The sequence below is a fragment of the Epinephelus lanceolatus genome, chromosome 6 (genome assembly GCF_041903045.1).
Source record: "Epinephelus lanceolatus isolate andai-2023 chromosome 6, ASM4190304v1, whole genome shotgun sequence".
NCBI classification, from domain to species: domain Eukaryota; kingdom Metazoa; phylum Chordata; class Actinopteri; order Perciformes; family Serranidae; genus Epinephelus; species Epinephelus lanceolatus.
This window is the reverse complement of record NC_135739.1, coordinates 31791126-31806642: the sequence shown is the minus strand read 5'-3', so window position 1 is coordinate 31806642 and position 15517 is coordinate 31791126. Positions and strand designations below refer to the sequence as shown.

Here is a 15517-nt window from a genome sequence, read left to right as displayed (position 1 = left end):
CAAGTTAGTAAAGGACAAAACAGGAAGTTAGCAGCTCAGCAAGTGAAAGTCTACAGTGCACTTGCTCTACAGGCCCATGGATCGGTAAGATCCTAGTAATTTTATTTTCAGGACGTCTAACTTTTTTGAATTTATGCACCAATGAGCAACTTTCATAGCAATGAATATGGCTTCACCTCCGCTGCTGTATCCAGGAGTGTCATTTATGAAATTATGCCAGGGAGCCATACTAAAAATGTATGTTTGGACAAAAGCCAAAAATGGCATGTGTGCTAAAAAATATTAGACAATATCTACAATCAGGCTTCCTCCTCAACATCTGCGTTGCAAAGTTCCCATCTCCAAAATGTATTATTAAGCAACATCAAAGTTTCTGCTATCAAGTCTGTTTTCATAGATTGAAACTTTTGTATGGGAAGTGGCGTACGCCTCTTTCAGGCACTCATTAGAGCATAACTAAATTTTATTGCTTTTGAATTAAACTTTTTATTTGTAACTAGAATACTGTATTAAAAAGCGACAACAAGTAAACAATCTGATTCAGTAGTATCAGTTAAATAACAACGTTAGCTAACATTAGCCACCATACGCTACTGGAAAGGCGAGGCTGTGGCTGTAAAATTCCTGAGCAGATTGAAAGGAGCGACAGTGCGTCTTTTTGCTCATGAATTACACTTTTGAATTTTAAGAGGAAAAGTTGGCTATTTCTTTTTTTCAAAGAGGTATGGTCTAACTTTAGAACATTGCTGTTTATCATTTTTAATATATCAATGAGCTTAGTTTCATCACTTGGTTTATTTTAAGGTGAATTAAAGAGCGAATGTGTTCTGGGTTTTGCCAAACTACACTCAGAGGTGTGATAAAAATGTCACATCCTTATGACTGACTGGATAAACACTGAGCTCTTCTAAAAACCTAACTGACAGCTCAGCATTAAAAATGGAAGCACTAAGCAGTAAACCATTTATGTTTCTTTACCTACGCCTCCGCAGCGTGAACTGAAGGAACTCTTAACAATTTCCTCCAGACGTTGACATTCGATAGTTGAAACTTGGCACCAGTGGTCTCCTTGTTATGTTGGGATTAGGCCTGGCTACAGACATACCATAATTTCTCCTACATGTGTCTGTCTGGTATGTGGCATAGCAGACCAACTGGTGTGGTTGCCCCGGTAACATGTTAAGTCAGTGGGCTGTGAATGGCGGGTTGGGTCCGGTTCCACACAAACACAAACACACACACACACACACACTGCTGGCCTTTCCGGGCTCCAGCGTAGGAGCACTATAATGTCTCCCCACCAGACCAACTATTTGTGAGCACTCCTCGTCGAGTCGAGCAGTGTTTTCTAAACCTCACACGAGAGGGAGAGAGGAGCACAGATTAGGCAGGGATTTGCCTTTGTGCGAGAGTAAACAGAAGTCACTGGGCACAATGAACAACAAGTCCATTCAGGAAAAAAAAAGAGTCTCTCTTTGGAGGAGAGCCAAGCGCAGGCGTGGAACAGCTGTTAGCAAAAAAAAGAGGGCTTGCACTTATGCACTGTGGCTGCCGGGCAACACGACAGGCAGCACCAGCCAAGACGTATATGCAGAATAAGGCAGACACAATGACCACAAACCAAACGAGTTCCCCCGACAGGAATGTGGATGCTCAGTGACTCAAGAACCAGTGATGGGATCAGTTTTTTGGTCTGGGATTAGCTTAAAGACTTTATAGAGACATCAAAGGAAAGAAAGAACAGTGCATTTCAGTGCACTAATACTCTTGAGTGTTCAATCAAAGTCAGTCTGACAAGTTGTTGACTTCCTCTAAACATGACTCACCATTCTCATTGGAACTAGAAGGAAAATGGCAATCTGCTCTAACTTTCACGAAAGAATGACAGAACGCTTTCCTGGCACGATCTAGGGATTCCCCACATATGTATGTATGTAAACGTATCATAAGAGAGCAGACGTGAATGTATACAAACCATCAGTGTTTGACTACACCAGCACAAGAGCAAAAGAGTATTTTCTCAATAGATCAGTTACTCGTCAATAAAATGTCATGTTTCAAATGTCCAAAACCCAAAGATACTAAGTTTACTACCCCACAACACACACACGTGCAAAAAAAAAAACCAATAACCTAACCTAACAAATGACATACTTAAATTAGGTTATGTTTTGTCTTATCTGCTTTAAAAAATACTTAAAAATAAAGGTTGAATAAAGGTTTCACAAGACTGGGCTGTCTAGGCAGTAGAAAGACACATATACTTTTGAAAATGTTCCTATATGACCACAGAAAACAGAGGAAAAGGGCTATGGCATCAACTTTTGCTCAACAGGAAAACCTTCTACTACCAGAATGCACTGTGCTGCACCAGACCAATAAACACTACTGGTGGGAGATGTAATGTGAGTTGCTATTCTGAAAAAACTATATGGTGGACAGCTGGTAAAAAACAACTCGTATTACTGTAAAACATTAAGTGAAAATGTTTCTGAACACATTTAAGGTGAGGAAACAGACAACGCAGTGAAATAATCTTGGTTCATATTTGATCAGCACTGCCTTGTGTTAGGGTTTGATCTGAGTTTAAGAAAGAGAGTAAGAGACAGAAGGGTCCCCCTCTCTTTTCTCTTTTATACTCTTTGTGTCTGTGGTGGCCAAGTGGCAACATCCTGGGCTGAAAAATGAAGCCAACATGGAAGTGCCAGAAACTGCAGTTCTATGAATGGCCACTTGAGGCAACCAGAGTCAATCCTCAAAGACACCTATGTTAAAATGCTCCGCTTCACAGCAGAAAAAGGGGACACAGGGGTGAATTTTTATACAACTCACTCATCTACACTTTATTACGGCTTAAAGTTACGCGTAATTAAAGGCAGTCTACTTTAAGTTACAGTCTGTCTGTGGATAGTATCCTCTGTCTCAGTCAATTCCATCCCTCGCCCCTCCACAGCTCCATCTTCTCACCCAAACATGGTCAGTTCTGGCTCCAAAAAAATAGGATGGTAAGATGGAAGCTTCAGAACGGGGTGACGTCACAGTAGCTGTGTCCATTGTTTTTACAGTCTGCGGTGGTAGTGGGCATACAAATATTAGAAGTACAATCTGTCGTCTGTGCAACATCCCAAGAGCCAGATAAACAGATTTTTCTGTCAAACGAGCGAGGAGACCTTGGCACTGATAAGATCGAGGAAAGTTAACCACCGTTCATTTACACATACTAAGCACACTGTTATGATACAGAGCTGGTTGAAAGTCAGCAAAGTAAACCTTAAATGCTTAATCGATTGTCAAAATATTGCAGATTATTTTCTTTCAGTCAACTAGGCAGTCAGCTCTAAACAGAGTTAAAGCAGACACCACAGGCAGCCCCTTTTGGTACATAAATGTAAAAAGTCTTAATAGGATTTCCACAACACCGAATACCACCATAACTACCTTGGAAAGCCATTAACAGAAAGGACACATTTTTGATACACTCCTCTTGTATGTACAGCAAAAGTTTCTACATTCGGGCTGTCAGCCAGTTGGAATCAAAGGGGAGTAACAACTTAACAACTTGCACTTTTTAACGATGCTTTAGCACCTCTGAACTACAATAAAAAAACGACATCAGACTTTTATAATTCACCTAATAGACTATAAAATTAATGAGAAAAGTTATTAAGGGATCCACTTTGGAGAGCAGTCAAGAGTCCCTCGTGCTAATGTTCATTAAGTCTTCAACTGCAAAATAGTTGATTAATATTTTACTGATGTAGCCTTTGAGAAAACAGAAGAAAATACCAGTCTCTCATCTGTGCCAGATGCCATGTATGGTACAAGTAACGCTGCAGTCCGGTCATGTTTGAAAAGAGCCAGAAGCATATGCTTGACAGCCCAAAAACATTCCTTTAACAGACAGCAATGATACTGATTCAATGTCTGACCAGGGCTTCAGTCTTTAAGTCACATCTGCACAACACTATGAAGTCTGTTGTAGGCTGAAATGATGCGTCTGTATGACAATGCGTAACATGTCATAACATCTGTGTGCATCTTTTACTGTCATGCCTGGTAGTATGTGGGTTACTTTTCTCTTTTAATGGGTACAGAGTGCTCCCATACATAACTCCAGTCTCTGACACAGACGTTATGTGCAGTCTTTTCAAAACACCCACAATCATCCAGAGTCTTAAAAGCTCTGAGAAGCCCTTAGGACACTCGTTTCTAACAGACCCTGAAAAGGAGTCTCCATCAAACATCCACATAATCATTTGTAAAGGCACACCGCTGCACGTCTGGCCGGGCGTGCTTTAGTGACACAACCTGCAAATTCCTCTGGGATCTGGTGTCAGCCCCATCCTAACCCCTGTCTGCCTGAAACCTGGGGGAGCCATGCAGTGTCAGAGAGTTGAAAACAGAGCCGGGGGGAGACACAGAGGTAAACAAGGAGAGACAGAAACAGATAGGAATCACTGTATGGCACGACAAAGCAGAGAGAATTACATAAACAGAAGAAATCTGAGCTAACAGGCTGTTTTGTTAAGTGAGATCTATAGCTGCTCTGTTAAGAGGGCAGTCAGGCGAGTTTGTCATTCTGTAACAGGTATCTTTTATGTCTTTTCAATTGGAATCTGAAAGGTCTTTCATTACAGGTATGCAATGACTTCATACAACCTTGAAAAAGCTCTCAAGAGGAAACTTGGGTAAACCTGAATGTTGTACGACTGACAACTATAGGCCTAAAAGTTTCCTTCACTAAATGGGGCTCTGAGTGAGAACACTGCACCTAAAAGTTTCATGTAGTGTTGGAAAGATTCGTCAATTCATCTATTGCTGAAACAACAACAATTTTGTTAATCAATTCATTAATTATCAACCAAAAATGGCAAAAAGTCTTTGGTTCCAGCTTCTAAAATGTGAGACTTTCCTGCTTTTCTTCACATTATATTATTCTAAAGCTTATATATTTGTGTTTTGAACTCTCTCCCTCAGCTAAAACAGGCAATTTAAAGAACTTCCATTGGGCTCTGGGGACAGGTGATGGGCAATTTTTAAGAATTTGGAGATGAATTGAATAACCAAAACTAGATTTACCACCCTGCAGTTGTATGCCTCTCTGCATCCATATCTGTGAAAACACTGACCAAATGTTTACCCTTCTGTTCCTGAGATATGATGTAATGCCAGAAAAGTGTTTTATGCAGAATATTATGATGTCACAGTGAAGCTGACCTTTGATCTTCTGAATATTAAATGTAATCACTTCATCATGACATCCTGTTAGATAATTGTGCGATGTTTTGTCATAATTAGCGTGATTAGCTTGTGTTATTGCCAAAAACATGCACTGTGAGGACACATCGACCTTGACCTTTGACCACCAAAATCGAATCAGTTTATTCTTCAGTCCAAGTGAATTTTTCTGCTAACTTTGAAGAAATTCCTTTGAGGCATCATTGAGATATCAAGTTGACAAGAATGGGACAGATGGACAGACGGATGGAAGGATGAACGTTCGTGCGTATAGACAACCTGAACATGTAATGCCTTCAGCCACAGCTATCGCGGGCAAGGAGGCCTAAAAATAATCAACATGTTAATAAAGAACACTAAATATATGTTGAACTCTTGGCTGGACTAAACAAGAAATCTGAATATGTCACTTTGGGCTCTAGAAAACTGTAATCACCATTTTCTGACATTTTAAAGCGCAAACTATATGATGGCTTGGTCGGCAAAAAATTAGATGAACTGAATAAATAATCAAATAAATAAGCGACAGATTAATGGATGATGACAACAATGACTAGTTGGTATACAATTAAAGCTGAAATTTTAATTTGACATCAGCAAATAAAACAATTTTCTACCTCTGCAATCAAAGCAATGGCTATCGGCTTTGCTGTTCCTACTACTGTTAGAAACCCGGCAGGCTGCACAAGTGGCTGAGGGTGTGGCCTGATTTGACAGGCTCCTTGGAGAGGCCAAATGTTTGTCTGTTGGCCCCCGATACCCACTGCCCCTGGCATGCCCCCCTAGAGTGATCAGTCAAGAGCAGACACTTTTACAGTGGCTGTCTCAACTCTAATTGAGAAAAACACTGCCGCTTCTCTCTCCTCTCTCTGGGCTTCATAGAGCACATGAAATGTGTGTGTCTGTGTGTGTTTGTGTGTATGGCGGTGGGGGGGCACAAAACAGGAGATGAGCACATGATGTTGTGGAACACTCCAACACCATCATCAACACCAACACCACAACCACATGAGTCACTTAACTCCAAGTCTTTCTCCTCCCTGAATAAAAGAGCCAGATGCCCCAGGAAGGCTCAGAGACATCATGAAGTGCGATTCATCTCCATTCTTTCCATTCTGCTCATGCCAGTCATCCAGCACCATAACTGGCTGCAGGGCGAGCACCTGTCTCACGACATACTGAGCTAAAAGGATGCTATGAATGTGGGATTATTTCTCTCCCTATTCTCTCACACATCTCATACAAAAATGCATTATATAATTGTATCCAACCAACTGTCTTTTCAAATTAATCCTCATCTGTTTTCAATTGAGAGAATAGGATTTGAAAAGCTTCCACCCACATATACTGTGTATACAATGTGTGCTCAGACACACACACACACACATATATATATATATATATATATATATGTCCTAACATTTTACAGTGTAAACAATTGTTCAATGAATCAAAAATAGAACAGACAGTTTCATGAAGGGAACTAAAAGCTGCAGCACTAATCATGATCAGCAGAAACATAGCTTGCCACAGTGTCACCTGGTTGACCTGTCACCCTTTTTTTCTCAAAGCCGCACTCTTTGAACCCCAAACAGACTCACCTGGCAGCCTCTCTTTTCAATCTCATTGATGCACTTGCTTATAAGCAGCGGCACCATCTGTCCTGTGTTCTCCCTCTCCACCACCCGCCACGCCTCCACACCAAACACCTGGGGCTCCCTGTCTCCGTCTGGTCCACCATCCAGCGAGTTCTGCCACTGCTCCATCAGGCTCAGCTTGACGTAGATCAGCCCCCGCGGCTCCAGCTTCACCGCCAGCTGGTGGCAACGTGTCACCCGGAAGAGCGCAGGCAGAACCACCGTGCCATGGCAGCAGACGCGATTGCGTCTCGGCGTGGGCTCCCAGCTGAACACTACCAGCTTCAGGTGCTGGGCATTCTCCAGCTCGATGTTGAAGGTGTGGTCCATATCTAGGAAGGTAGTTCGACATGTGAGGAGAGCGGTTCGTGCTTTATTAACTGAGTCCACTTGGATGGCGCAATAGACATCTCGAGAGTCAATACGTGGAGGTTTGAGGTCCTCAGCGCCATAAAAGTGTAGGCTCATCAGTCCGGAGATGTACTGGCTGCACTTGGGCTGCTCTGTGAAGCTGTAATGGCGGAAAGCATCAATGTCTAGCTCTGTGCCATTGAGTTTAGAGCTTCCGCCCCCTGCTTCCATCTCCTTGCCTTTTCCTCCTCCCTTCCCCTCTGCAGAGCTGTGCTTCCCAGATTTGGCCACCAGCTCAGGTGAGTCGCCATCACTGAGGTAGCCACCTTTACTGGCGGACTTTGAGCTGCCATTGCTTTTCTTCTTGCTGAAGCTGTGCTGTGTTGACACACTGCTGTCTAGGTGGTAGCGTGAGATCACATTACGGCTGGCCTGCCCACCCCCAGACGCAGCTAACCTGGGAGGGCCTGAGGAATGGGGGGTGGCCTCCGACCCGCTCCCGTTGTTTCGGGGAGAATGGGCTCTGGGCTCTAAATGACTGCTTCCGGTGCCATTGTTGCTGTTACTGCTGCTCGGGGTCCCCTTGACACTGAGTTTCCGGCTAAGCTCCGGAAGCTTCTTCATCTTCATGGAGATTTTCCTTACAGTGCGCGGGGACTTAATTTTGTCTGGGAAGGACCAGTTGATGGAGCTGCTCTTCTTGGCCGGGTTTGGGCTGGAGGGAGGGGAGCCGACGGCATTGGGCAGGTCTGGACCATCTACAGAGGAAATAACAGGGCAAGAGAAAAACTGATTAAAAGGAGAGCCAGGCACATTTTAAAATTTTGATTTTTCTTTGGTTGACACTTTGTGGAAAAGTTTAAACAGTTTTACGGCCAAATTCTTTGGCAGGAAAAATGTTTAGAAAGCAAATTTCTTTTTGGATTACTCGCAGGAACAAATGGGTACCATCAGTCACAAGTTCTTAAAGTCACTGTAATCAGTGGTGTTATGAGACACACCACCACACTCCCATGATTACAAGTAACTGTTCAGATGTCCAGTGAAGACAGACAGGATAGAAAAGACTAAAACCAAATTCAAAGTGTGCATGAGCCATAATTTGCAGTCTCTCAGAAAAGCACTACACCTTCATGGCACATCATCAAGTGATTAGGCTTACATGCAACCCAGTAATCCACTGACAGAAACACATTAAGCAGCCAACGCTTCATAAACACTAGAGCACTATATAACACAGCTACAGTCTATACATGTAAATCTAGACAGTGATTTAGATAATTAACAGTTGCTGAAATGTCACCGATATCAAAAAATTCAATTGTTCACAAAGAGTTTCCATGAGGCCCCTTTGCTTTAAGTGGGTTTCATTCAATCAGACACCAGGGGAACTGAAGTGGAATGTCTTTAGCTGCTGCTCCAGGAAAAACATTGCCTATAAGGAGGAGAAATGTCTGTCTAAAGACACCAACCGCCTCAGGGCTGAGCTAGAGTTACTCAGTCATTATTCAAGTTGAAAAATATCCATTTGGATTGGACCATGTAGGCAGTTCTCGCCTAACTAGATGTCTACAACTTGAAATTTCAGGGTCTAGAGTTCTAGAGTTCTACGCAGGAGTGACAGCCATTGTTTAGTCTACAGCACTGAGCTGCGGCTTTAAGTTTTATCCACGTTCTTTCTTCAACAGGTCGCTCAGCCAACAAGAGCCTGTCTGTGGCTGGGCTATTAATCTTATAATATCTAAAGCTACTGTAATCAATATTTTTATATTAACAATGATTCAAATGACTATGTTTAATGTGAAAGGTGTCACTGATAGATCCACAGAGAATTATCAGCAGACTCTGCAATTCCTCTGAGCTCCAAATTGCTTTTTAACGGCTTTCTGCTCATTGTTTTGGTTTAAAGGCCTGCAACTTTATTATACTTTACTATACACTTTCACTGCTCTGATACACCTTTTCCACCAAAGTAGCTCTGGTTTTTGAACCTTGGTGCTATGTAGCAAGCCAGCCTGCATCTCCAGTTTTGAGCAGAACCATCATAATCAAGTATACGTCAACAACGGAAGTTGTTGCACGATGCACAATGGTGGCAAACAGTGGTAGTAAGATGGCAGATTGATATCAAATACACTTATAGGCAAAATATTAATGATAAGAAGATGTAAAACACTATTACATGCAAGATTTTATCCTCTCATTCCAATCTGTAGCATATGACACACCCACTAATGGATGGATTCAGGCCAAGGAAAATCTGCTATTTCTTGGTTCCAGCTGGGAACCAACTTTTCAGGTTCTGAACCAATTTATTTTTGGTTGAAATGCTCAGAATGGTTCAAAATTAGGTGAGCCACCTGGAATGAAACCCCTTTTGAAAAAGCTCTATTAACCCACTGTACTGTACACTATCTGCCCACCAAACAGCAAAAAGATCACGTCAGCAGCTAGCTGGTGAAAATGGCGGAGCATTTAGCAACTAAAGAGCCAGATCTTTCTCGCAAAAGGTGGTGGAGACAAAAAAAGAGCTCAAAGGAGAGTATCTATTGGATTAAACACAACTACAAATAAATAACAAGTTCTCATCCCAACTTGTCAAATATTGACATTTGGACAGTAGGCTTTCACGTCCACATACGACAAGCAAGGTAACATCCTACGTCTGTTGTTCAAGTTATCGGACGCCATGTTTATTTCCACCTGTTACATGAATTGTGTCTCTTCACAATACACCTCAATTTTCATAGGAAATGTACAGTTTCTGCTCGTTAGATGTCGTTTTTGGTAAAACACCTCGTTTTACGTTTCTTTCCTTGTGCAACAAAAGCATATGGTTAGGTTTAGGAAAGAAAACATGGCTCAAAATTCATACTAGAAGCAAACAGTGGGCTCTCGGGTGAAAATCCGTGGTTTGTTGGACCCATACACCACACCGTCCACCTGCCCTATAAAGACATTCCAGCCTCTTATTTAGATTTTGCATTGTTACCGGGATGTTTCAAACTAACACTGTCTGACAGCATTATACACTGATGTCACCCAACGACCGGTTCAAAATCTGCCTTTTTGCGCCAGTGTCTGATGCCAAAATCACTGACCAAATGGTCATATTTGATGAGAACAGGCTGAAATAAATGCTTATGTTACTCTGTATCAGCAGCATGGGTAAACAGGCAACTGATGGCTGACAACTTGTTATGTCCGCATCTTGTTTTTCCCATTAGCTGATGCAAGTTTAAGAGTCAGTCAACAATTACAGTCACTGTTTCTAGTGGTAACATTCCTATTAATATGTCCTCCATCCATTTGAATGTGTTGAATGTTACTGTCATAGTGACAACAAACAACAACGTGCCAATGCACCTTCTACATTGTTACTGCATTGTTAGAGCTCCATCACCATCACTACCCTTTCAGTCATTTTTCACCTTCAAATATCTGGCAAGAGAAGGAGAAAGAGTTGGCAAAGAGCCTTTTGAGTGATTAAAGTGGAATTTGTCAAATTATGGGCGTCCTGCTATTTGCCCAACGGGAAGCTTGAGCCGGTCTCAAACAGAAAAACAGCTATTTTCTACATTCAGCGCTCTCTTAATAAGATTTCCTCCACAGCTAACCTGTCTTTTTTACACTTAAGAGGGAATACCTCACTGCATGGGTGCATGGGAGATTAAGGCTGGCCTACATGACTCTGCAGGAAGAGTTTACCTTCTGTAGGCCTTGTGAGGAGTGCTTTAAGACCTGGCCTAGATAATAAACATGATACTTAGTCTAAGGGCTGATGAGCTATTCAGACATTTAATTAAATGATTACTTATTTCATGATTTTGGATTCCTCATTTTAAATATAAATGCTTTTGCTGTTTTTATCAATTACTTTCTCTGAATAAACCTCTGAAACAAAAGAGTGATTCTGTAAGAGGGAAAGAAACACAGAGAGAGAGAGAGAGAGAGAGAGAGAGAGAGAGAGAGAGAGAGAGGGAGATACAAAGAAAAAAGACGAGAGGGAGCGCTTGACCCTGCCAACATCACCAGCTCTATTTTCAGAGGGGACCTGCTGTGCTATTCTGGGGCGAGGGCCCACGAGTGAAAAGAGGGAGGCAGAGGAGGTGCAACAGGATGGAGAGAAGGGTAAGATGGGGGGCAGGAGCAGGGCAGGGTGTAGCCGGCAGATGGGGGACAAAGGCGCCCCTTGTCCAGGCACTCAGAGGTCTGGATGGCCGACTGGAAGGCTGGCAGGCTGGCTGGTGAATGTACAAATGAACACGGCTGTTCTCTCACATTCCTCACCAAACCATGTTTAGCCTCCTTTTCCCCCTGGCTGAGTAGCCTTCCCTGTCACGACTTCCTGCCAATAATAGACACAGAGGCACTCTGAGTGGGGAGAACATGGGTGGAGGGCTCTAGAGGTGTAAACGACCAAACAGCATCTGGGGTGGGGTTGGGTACACAGAGAGCCCTGGTCAGGTCCAAAACAAGGTTATCAGGAGTGAAATATCTTGTACATCAAACACAGTTTGACTGTGTACAACTTTTGAATTCTTCTTCAATCTTAATTTCTCTACATATTGCACTGATAATTAAATTACAGTACTGCTGAGAAGAAAAGGCATGATATATTTAGAATGTAATGAGCTACAAAACTGTAATGGCTCAAAACTGCTGTTCAGAATGTTGAATAGTGGCAACAAATTTGCTACTGGTAAGACGGCATCATATTTATTCCTTACATACTGCCCAGGAATCCACTGAAAACAAGTGTCCATACCAAATTTGAATCTACAGTAGGGATAGACCGATATGGATTTTTTAGGGCCGATGCCGATACCGATTTTTTTCCATCACCCTTAGCCGATGACCGATTATGGACTGCCGATTTTCTTGAGCCGATATTTGGGGCCGACACTGCTTTTGCTCCCTCAATTTACAACAAAAAAAATGACACAATGATAACAAATATTACAGGTCTCAAGTTTAAAATAAGAAACTTATTGAAATGTATTGAACAGTAAAAAATACTAAAACAAGATGGAAAGTTGAGGTAGAACAGGTAGAATATTATTATTATTATTATTATTATTATACATTCAAATAAAAAAAAGAGTTCAGTGCTCTTAAATCTTCCAGTAATGTCTTTATAAAATAAACAAATATTTAAGCTGAAGCATAAATAAAACAACAACTACTGTACACAGTAGGATTCACTGCATGTGCGCTGCAGGGTCTTCCGGCAACACAGAGCTGCCCGTGGATGCCTGTCTGTAAATCATGCCAGGGAAAAATAAATCCGCGAACCCACGCGCGTATCGGCCGATACAAGTAAAAAACTCAAATATCGGCCCGATATATCGGCCGGCCGATGTATCGGTCTATCCTTAATCTACAGATCTATTTAGAATGTATAAATAGCCTGACATTAATCTGACATTAATAATTAATTCTTAATTAATGTTTCACAGAGCTGGGAGCGTGTATTTTTTTAGGTTTTACACCACTCGTTGATGGAGAGAAAACATCGACTATCACACAATATCATGTCCTGTTTTACCTAAGACATGAAAACATAAAAGTCATAATGAAAAAAAAAAAAAACATTGTATTGAACTTAAAATGGCAAGAACATCCTTGAACTCTGGGGTTTATGATAGTATAACCATTTATAACCATTACAACCATCTAACACTGTCCTCACTGCTACTGTATGTCATAAAAGAAAAATCTCATGACTCTGATTAAAACTATTAACTTTTAAAGAAGCCGTAAGAGAATGCCATTGTATATTTACAGTAATTACATTCTTGTTTCTAGTATAAACTAGTAACAATTAGGGGCGGGGGAAAAAATCGATACAGCACAGTACTGCGATATTTTTGCGTATTGAAGTATTGATTTTTTTATTATGTAAATTATCAATATGACAAATATAAATGAAACTTTAGGTAGCATACTAAAATGATATAATCAATTGCCTTTTTTCAGTCCAGTAGATACATTTTCCTACTACGAAAAAATGGCTGAAGTGAGATGAACAGACAGAAAAATGTATCTTATTACATAAAACAGATGTAGGCAAAGTTGTCCTTTGGGGACAACATTTAACAGTTAGAAAAAAAAGTAATAAATCGCAATATATCGCAATAACTATTTTACTGCAATGCTCAGCATATCGCAACATGGAACGTGTAAAATGGCAGTTACATTGGGTCGTGACTTAGGTATTGTGATAATATCGTGTCATGGATCCTCTGGTGATTCCCACCCCTTGTACTAACTGTGAAAACATAAAATTTATCTTTAAAAGCTGACAAAGGCAGTTTGGTACCTCACACTTTTCAATACTTGGTTGGTACTCAGAAAGTGCTTCACTAATTACTATTCCTTATCATGATATATATGTCAGTATCGGGATAATACTATCTTTACTATGATCAAACTGCAAGGCCCTGCAATACCTGTAAGAACTAAACATAAGTGCCCATTTACTCCATTGTGATGCTCTCAAATATTCTCATCTCACATCTGTGAGCCTTCAGAAGTGAGAATAAAAAAAAATGTCCATCAACATCCTGTTGTTGTCCCATTTATTTGATAATCATCATGAACTGGGGCAACGACCACTAGCCCTGAAAGGCAGATCAGTTAATGACTGCTGCATGGTTAATGACTGTGGCTTCACTCACACACACACACACATGCAGCTGTGTCCTCTGTAGCCTTTGGCCTTGTGGCAGCAGCCAGGAGAGAAACGTGACACCTCACTTGCTGAGGTTCAGGGGCAATGGTTTGACACCCAACCCTCCAGGGCCATGTTCCTGGGTCAAAGGGCAAAAGGTCTGCATTTCTCTGGGTGACACCTGAGAAGGGTGACTGTGTCCACCCCCAATGCTTTTACACGCACATGCACTCACCATATTACTGTAACACAAAGACAGAGTCCATGCATAATATGCATGCATAAAGACACACTCATGCCCTCTCTGACCCTGCAGCCCTCCTCATGCACCCGGCCGACACCTCCTAACAAAGCCCAGGAATTTATGACAAGAGCTTTTCACAACACTGGTACCAGACAGGTGCAGGAGGAGTGTGTGTGTGTGTGTGTGTGTGTGTGTGTCTGTGTGTGTGTGCATGTGTGTGGAGGGACAACCTGATCACTATCAAATACGCCTGATATTTGTACCCTCCATCATGAGCCAAATTGTCCCTCTAGCAAACACCAAGCTGTAAATAATATTCGGATAATATGAAATGCCCTCCTATGAAACAATATTAGATGCCTTGCATACAACAATATGAGAATGTGTGTGTGTCACTGTGTGAGCATACTCTGATAAGCCTTGGAGGGAGACAGTAATCTGCTGTCCCTGATTACCCCTGCAAAACCACTTGTACTCACTTGAGTGTGTGCGTGTGTTTCTGTACAACCATGTCTGCCAAATGTGTGTGTTAAATGTAAAAACAGAAAGGACCAGGGTGTGCTGACAAACAAGGGGAGTGTAAATAAGCTGGTGAATGGCATACTTGTCCTGTAGTTTCTTCACTCGGTGACCGAGGCCAGGCTCTGCGCTGCTTCCTCTCCTTTTGGCTCTGAATCATTCAGCGCTGGAAGGCCTTTCAGGGGCCGCGGGAGCCCGGCTGTTTCATGACAATGGTTACAAAACCCCTGCTAATATATCCAAGCATGCAGGGCCTTCTCACTAGCACAACATGGCCCCCTGCCAAAGCAGCCCTCATGTAGCCTAGCTCGCCTTCCACTGCAGGCATTCCTGCCCTGCTGTAACTCAACCAACAGAGTGGCTGCTAATTCTAGACAGCCTGCAGCCACACCGGCCTCGCTGCACTAACACCATCCAAACAACAAGGCACTAACAGCTACATGATGAGTGCTGACGAATGACTTGCTTTTACCTGAAGATAAACTTAAAAACTTTTTCAGCGCTACACATTAAATGGAAAAACAATCTTCATTTAAAGACTTTACAATGGAACTTCTTCACTGTAATAAATTCATGTCATTTGGTTATACGTTTTTTTAAGTAGTTATTATAATATAAAGATTGACTGAACAATGTAATGGCTGCATAATAATGACACCAACAGAGTTTAGATTGTTTCTCTACAAGCCTCGCTGTCACTATTCAATTCTGTCTGCCAACAGGTACGATCTATCAGGAAAATGAAGACTTGATTTACAGCACAAAGGAGGTCAACCATGGCGCAACTCAGTAGCTATCAGTACCCATCCCCACTTACCAATTTATGTTAGAAAGCCCACATCATTGCTTTATAAG

General features: G+C 41.8%; 1 protein-coding gene across 2 annotated transcripts in view; it reads right to left on the bottom strand.

Moving 5' to 3' along the window:
- The window catches only part of syde2 (synapse defective 1, Rho GTPase, homolog 2 (C. elegans)), a 58072-nt gene that overhangs the window by 23000 nt on the left and 19555 nt on the right, over nt 1-15517 (bottom strand). For both annotated transcript variants that reach the window (XM_033621805.2, XM_033621806.2), the window contains exon 4: nt 6840-7984. In XM_033621805.2, coding sequence (XP_033477696.2) covers nt 6840-7984 — 1145 coding nt within the window. The remainder of the gene's footprint in view (nt 1-6839; nt 7985-15517) is intronic.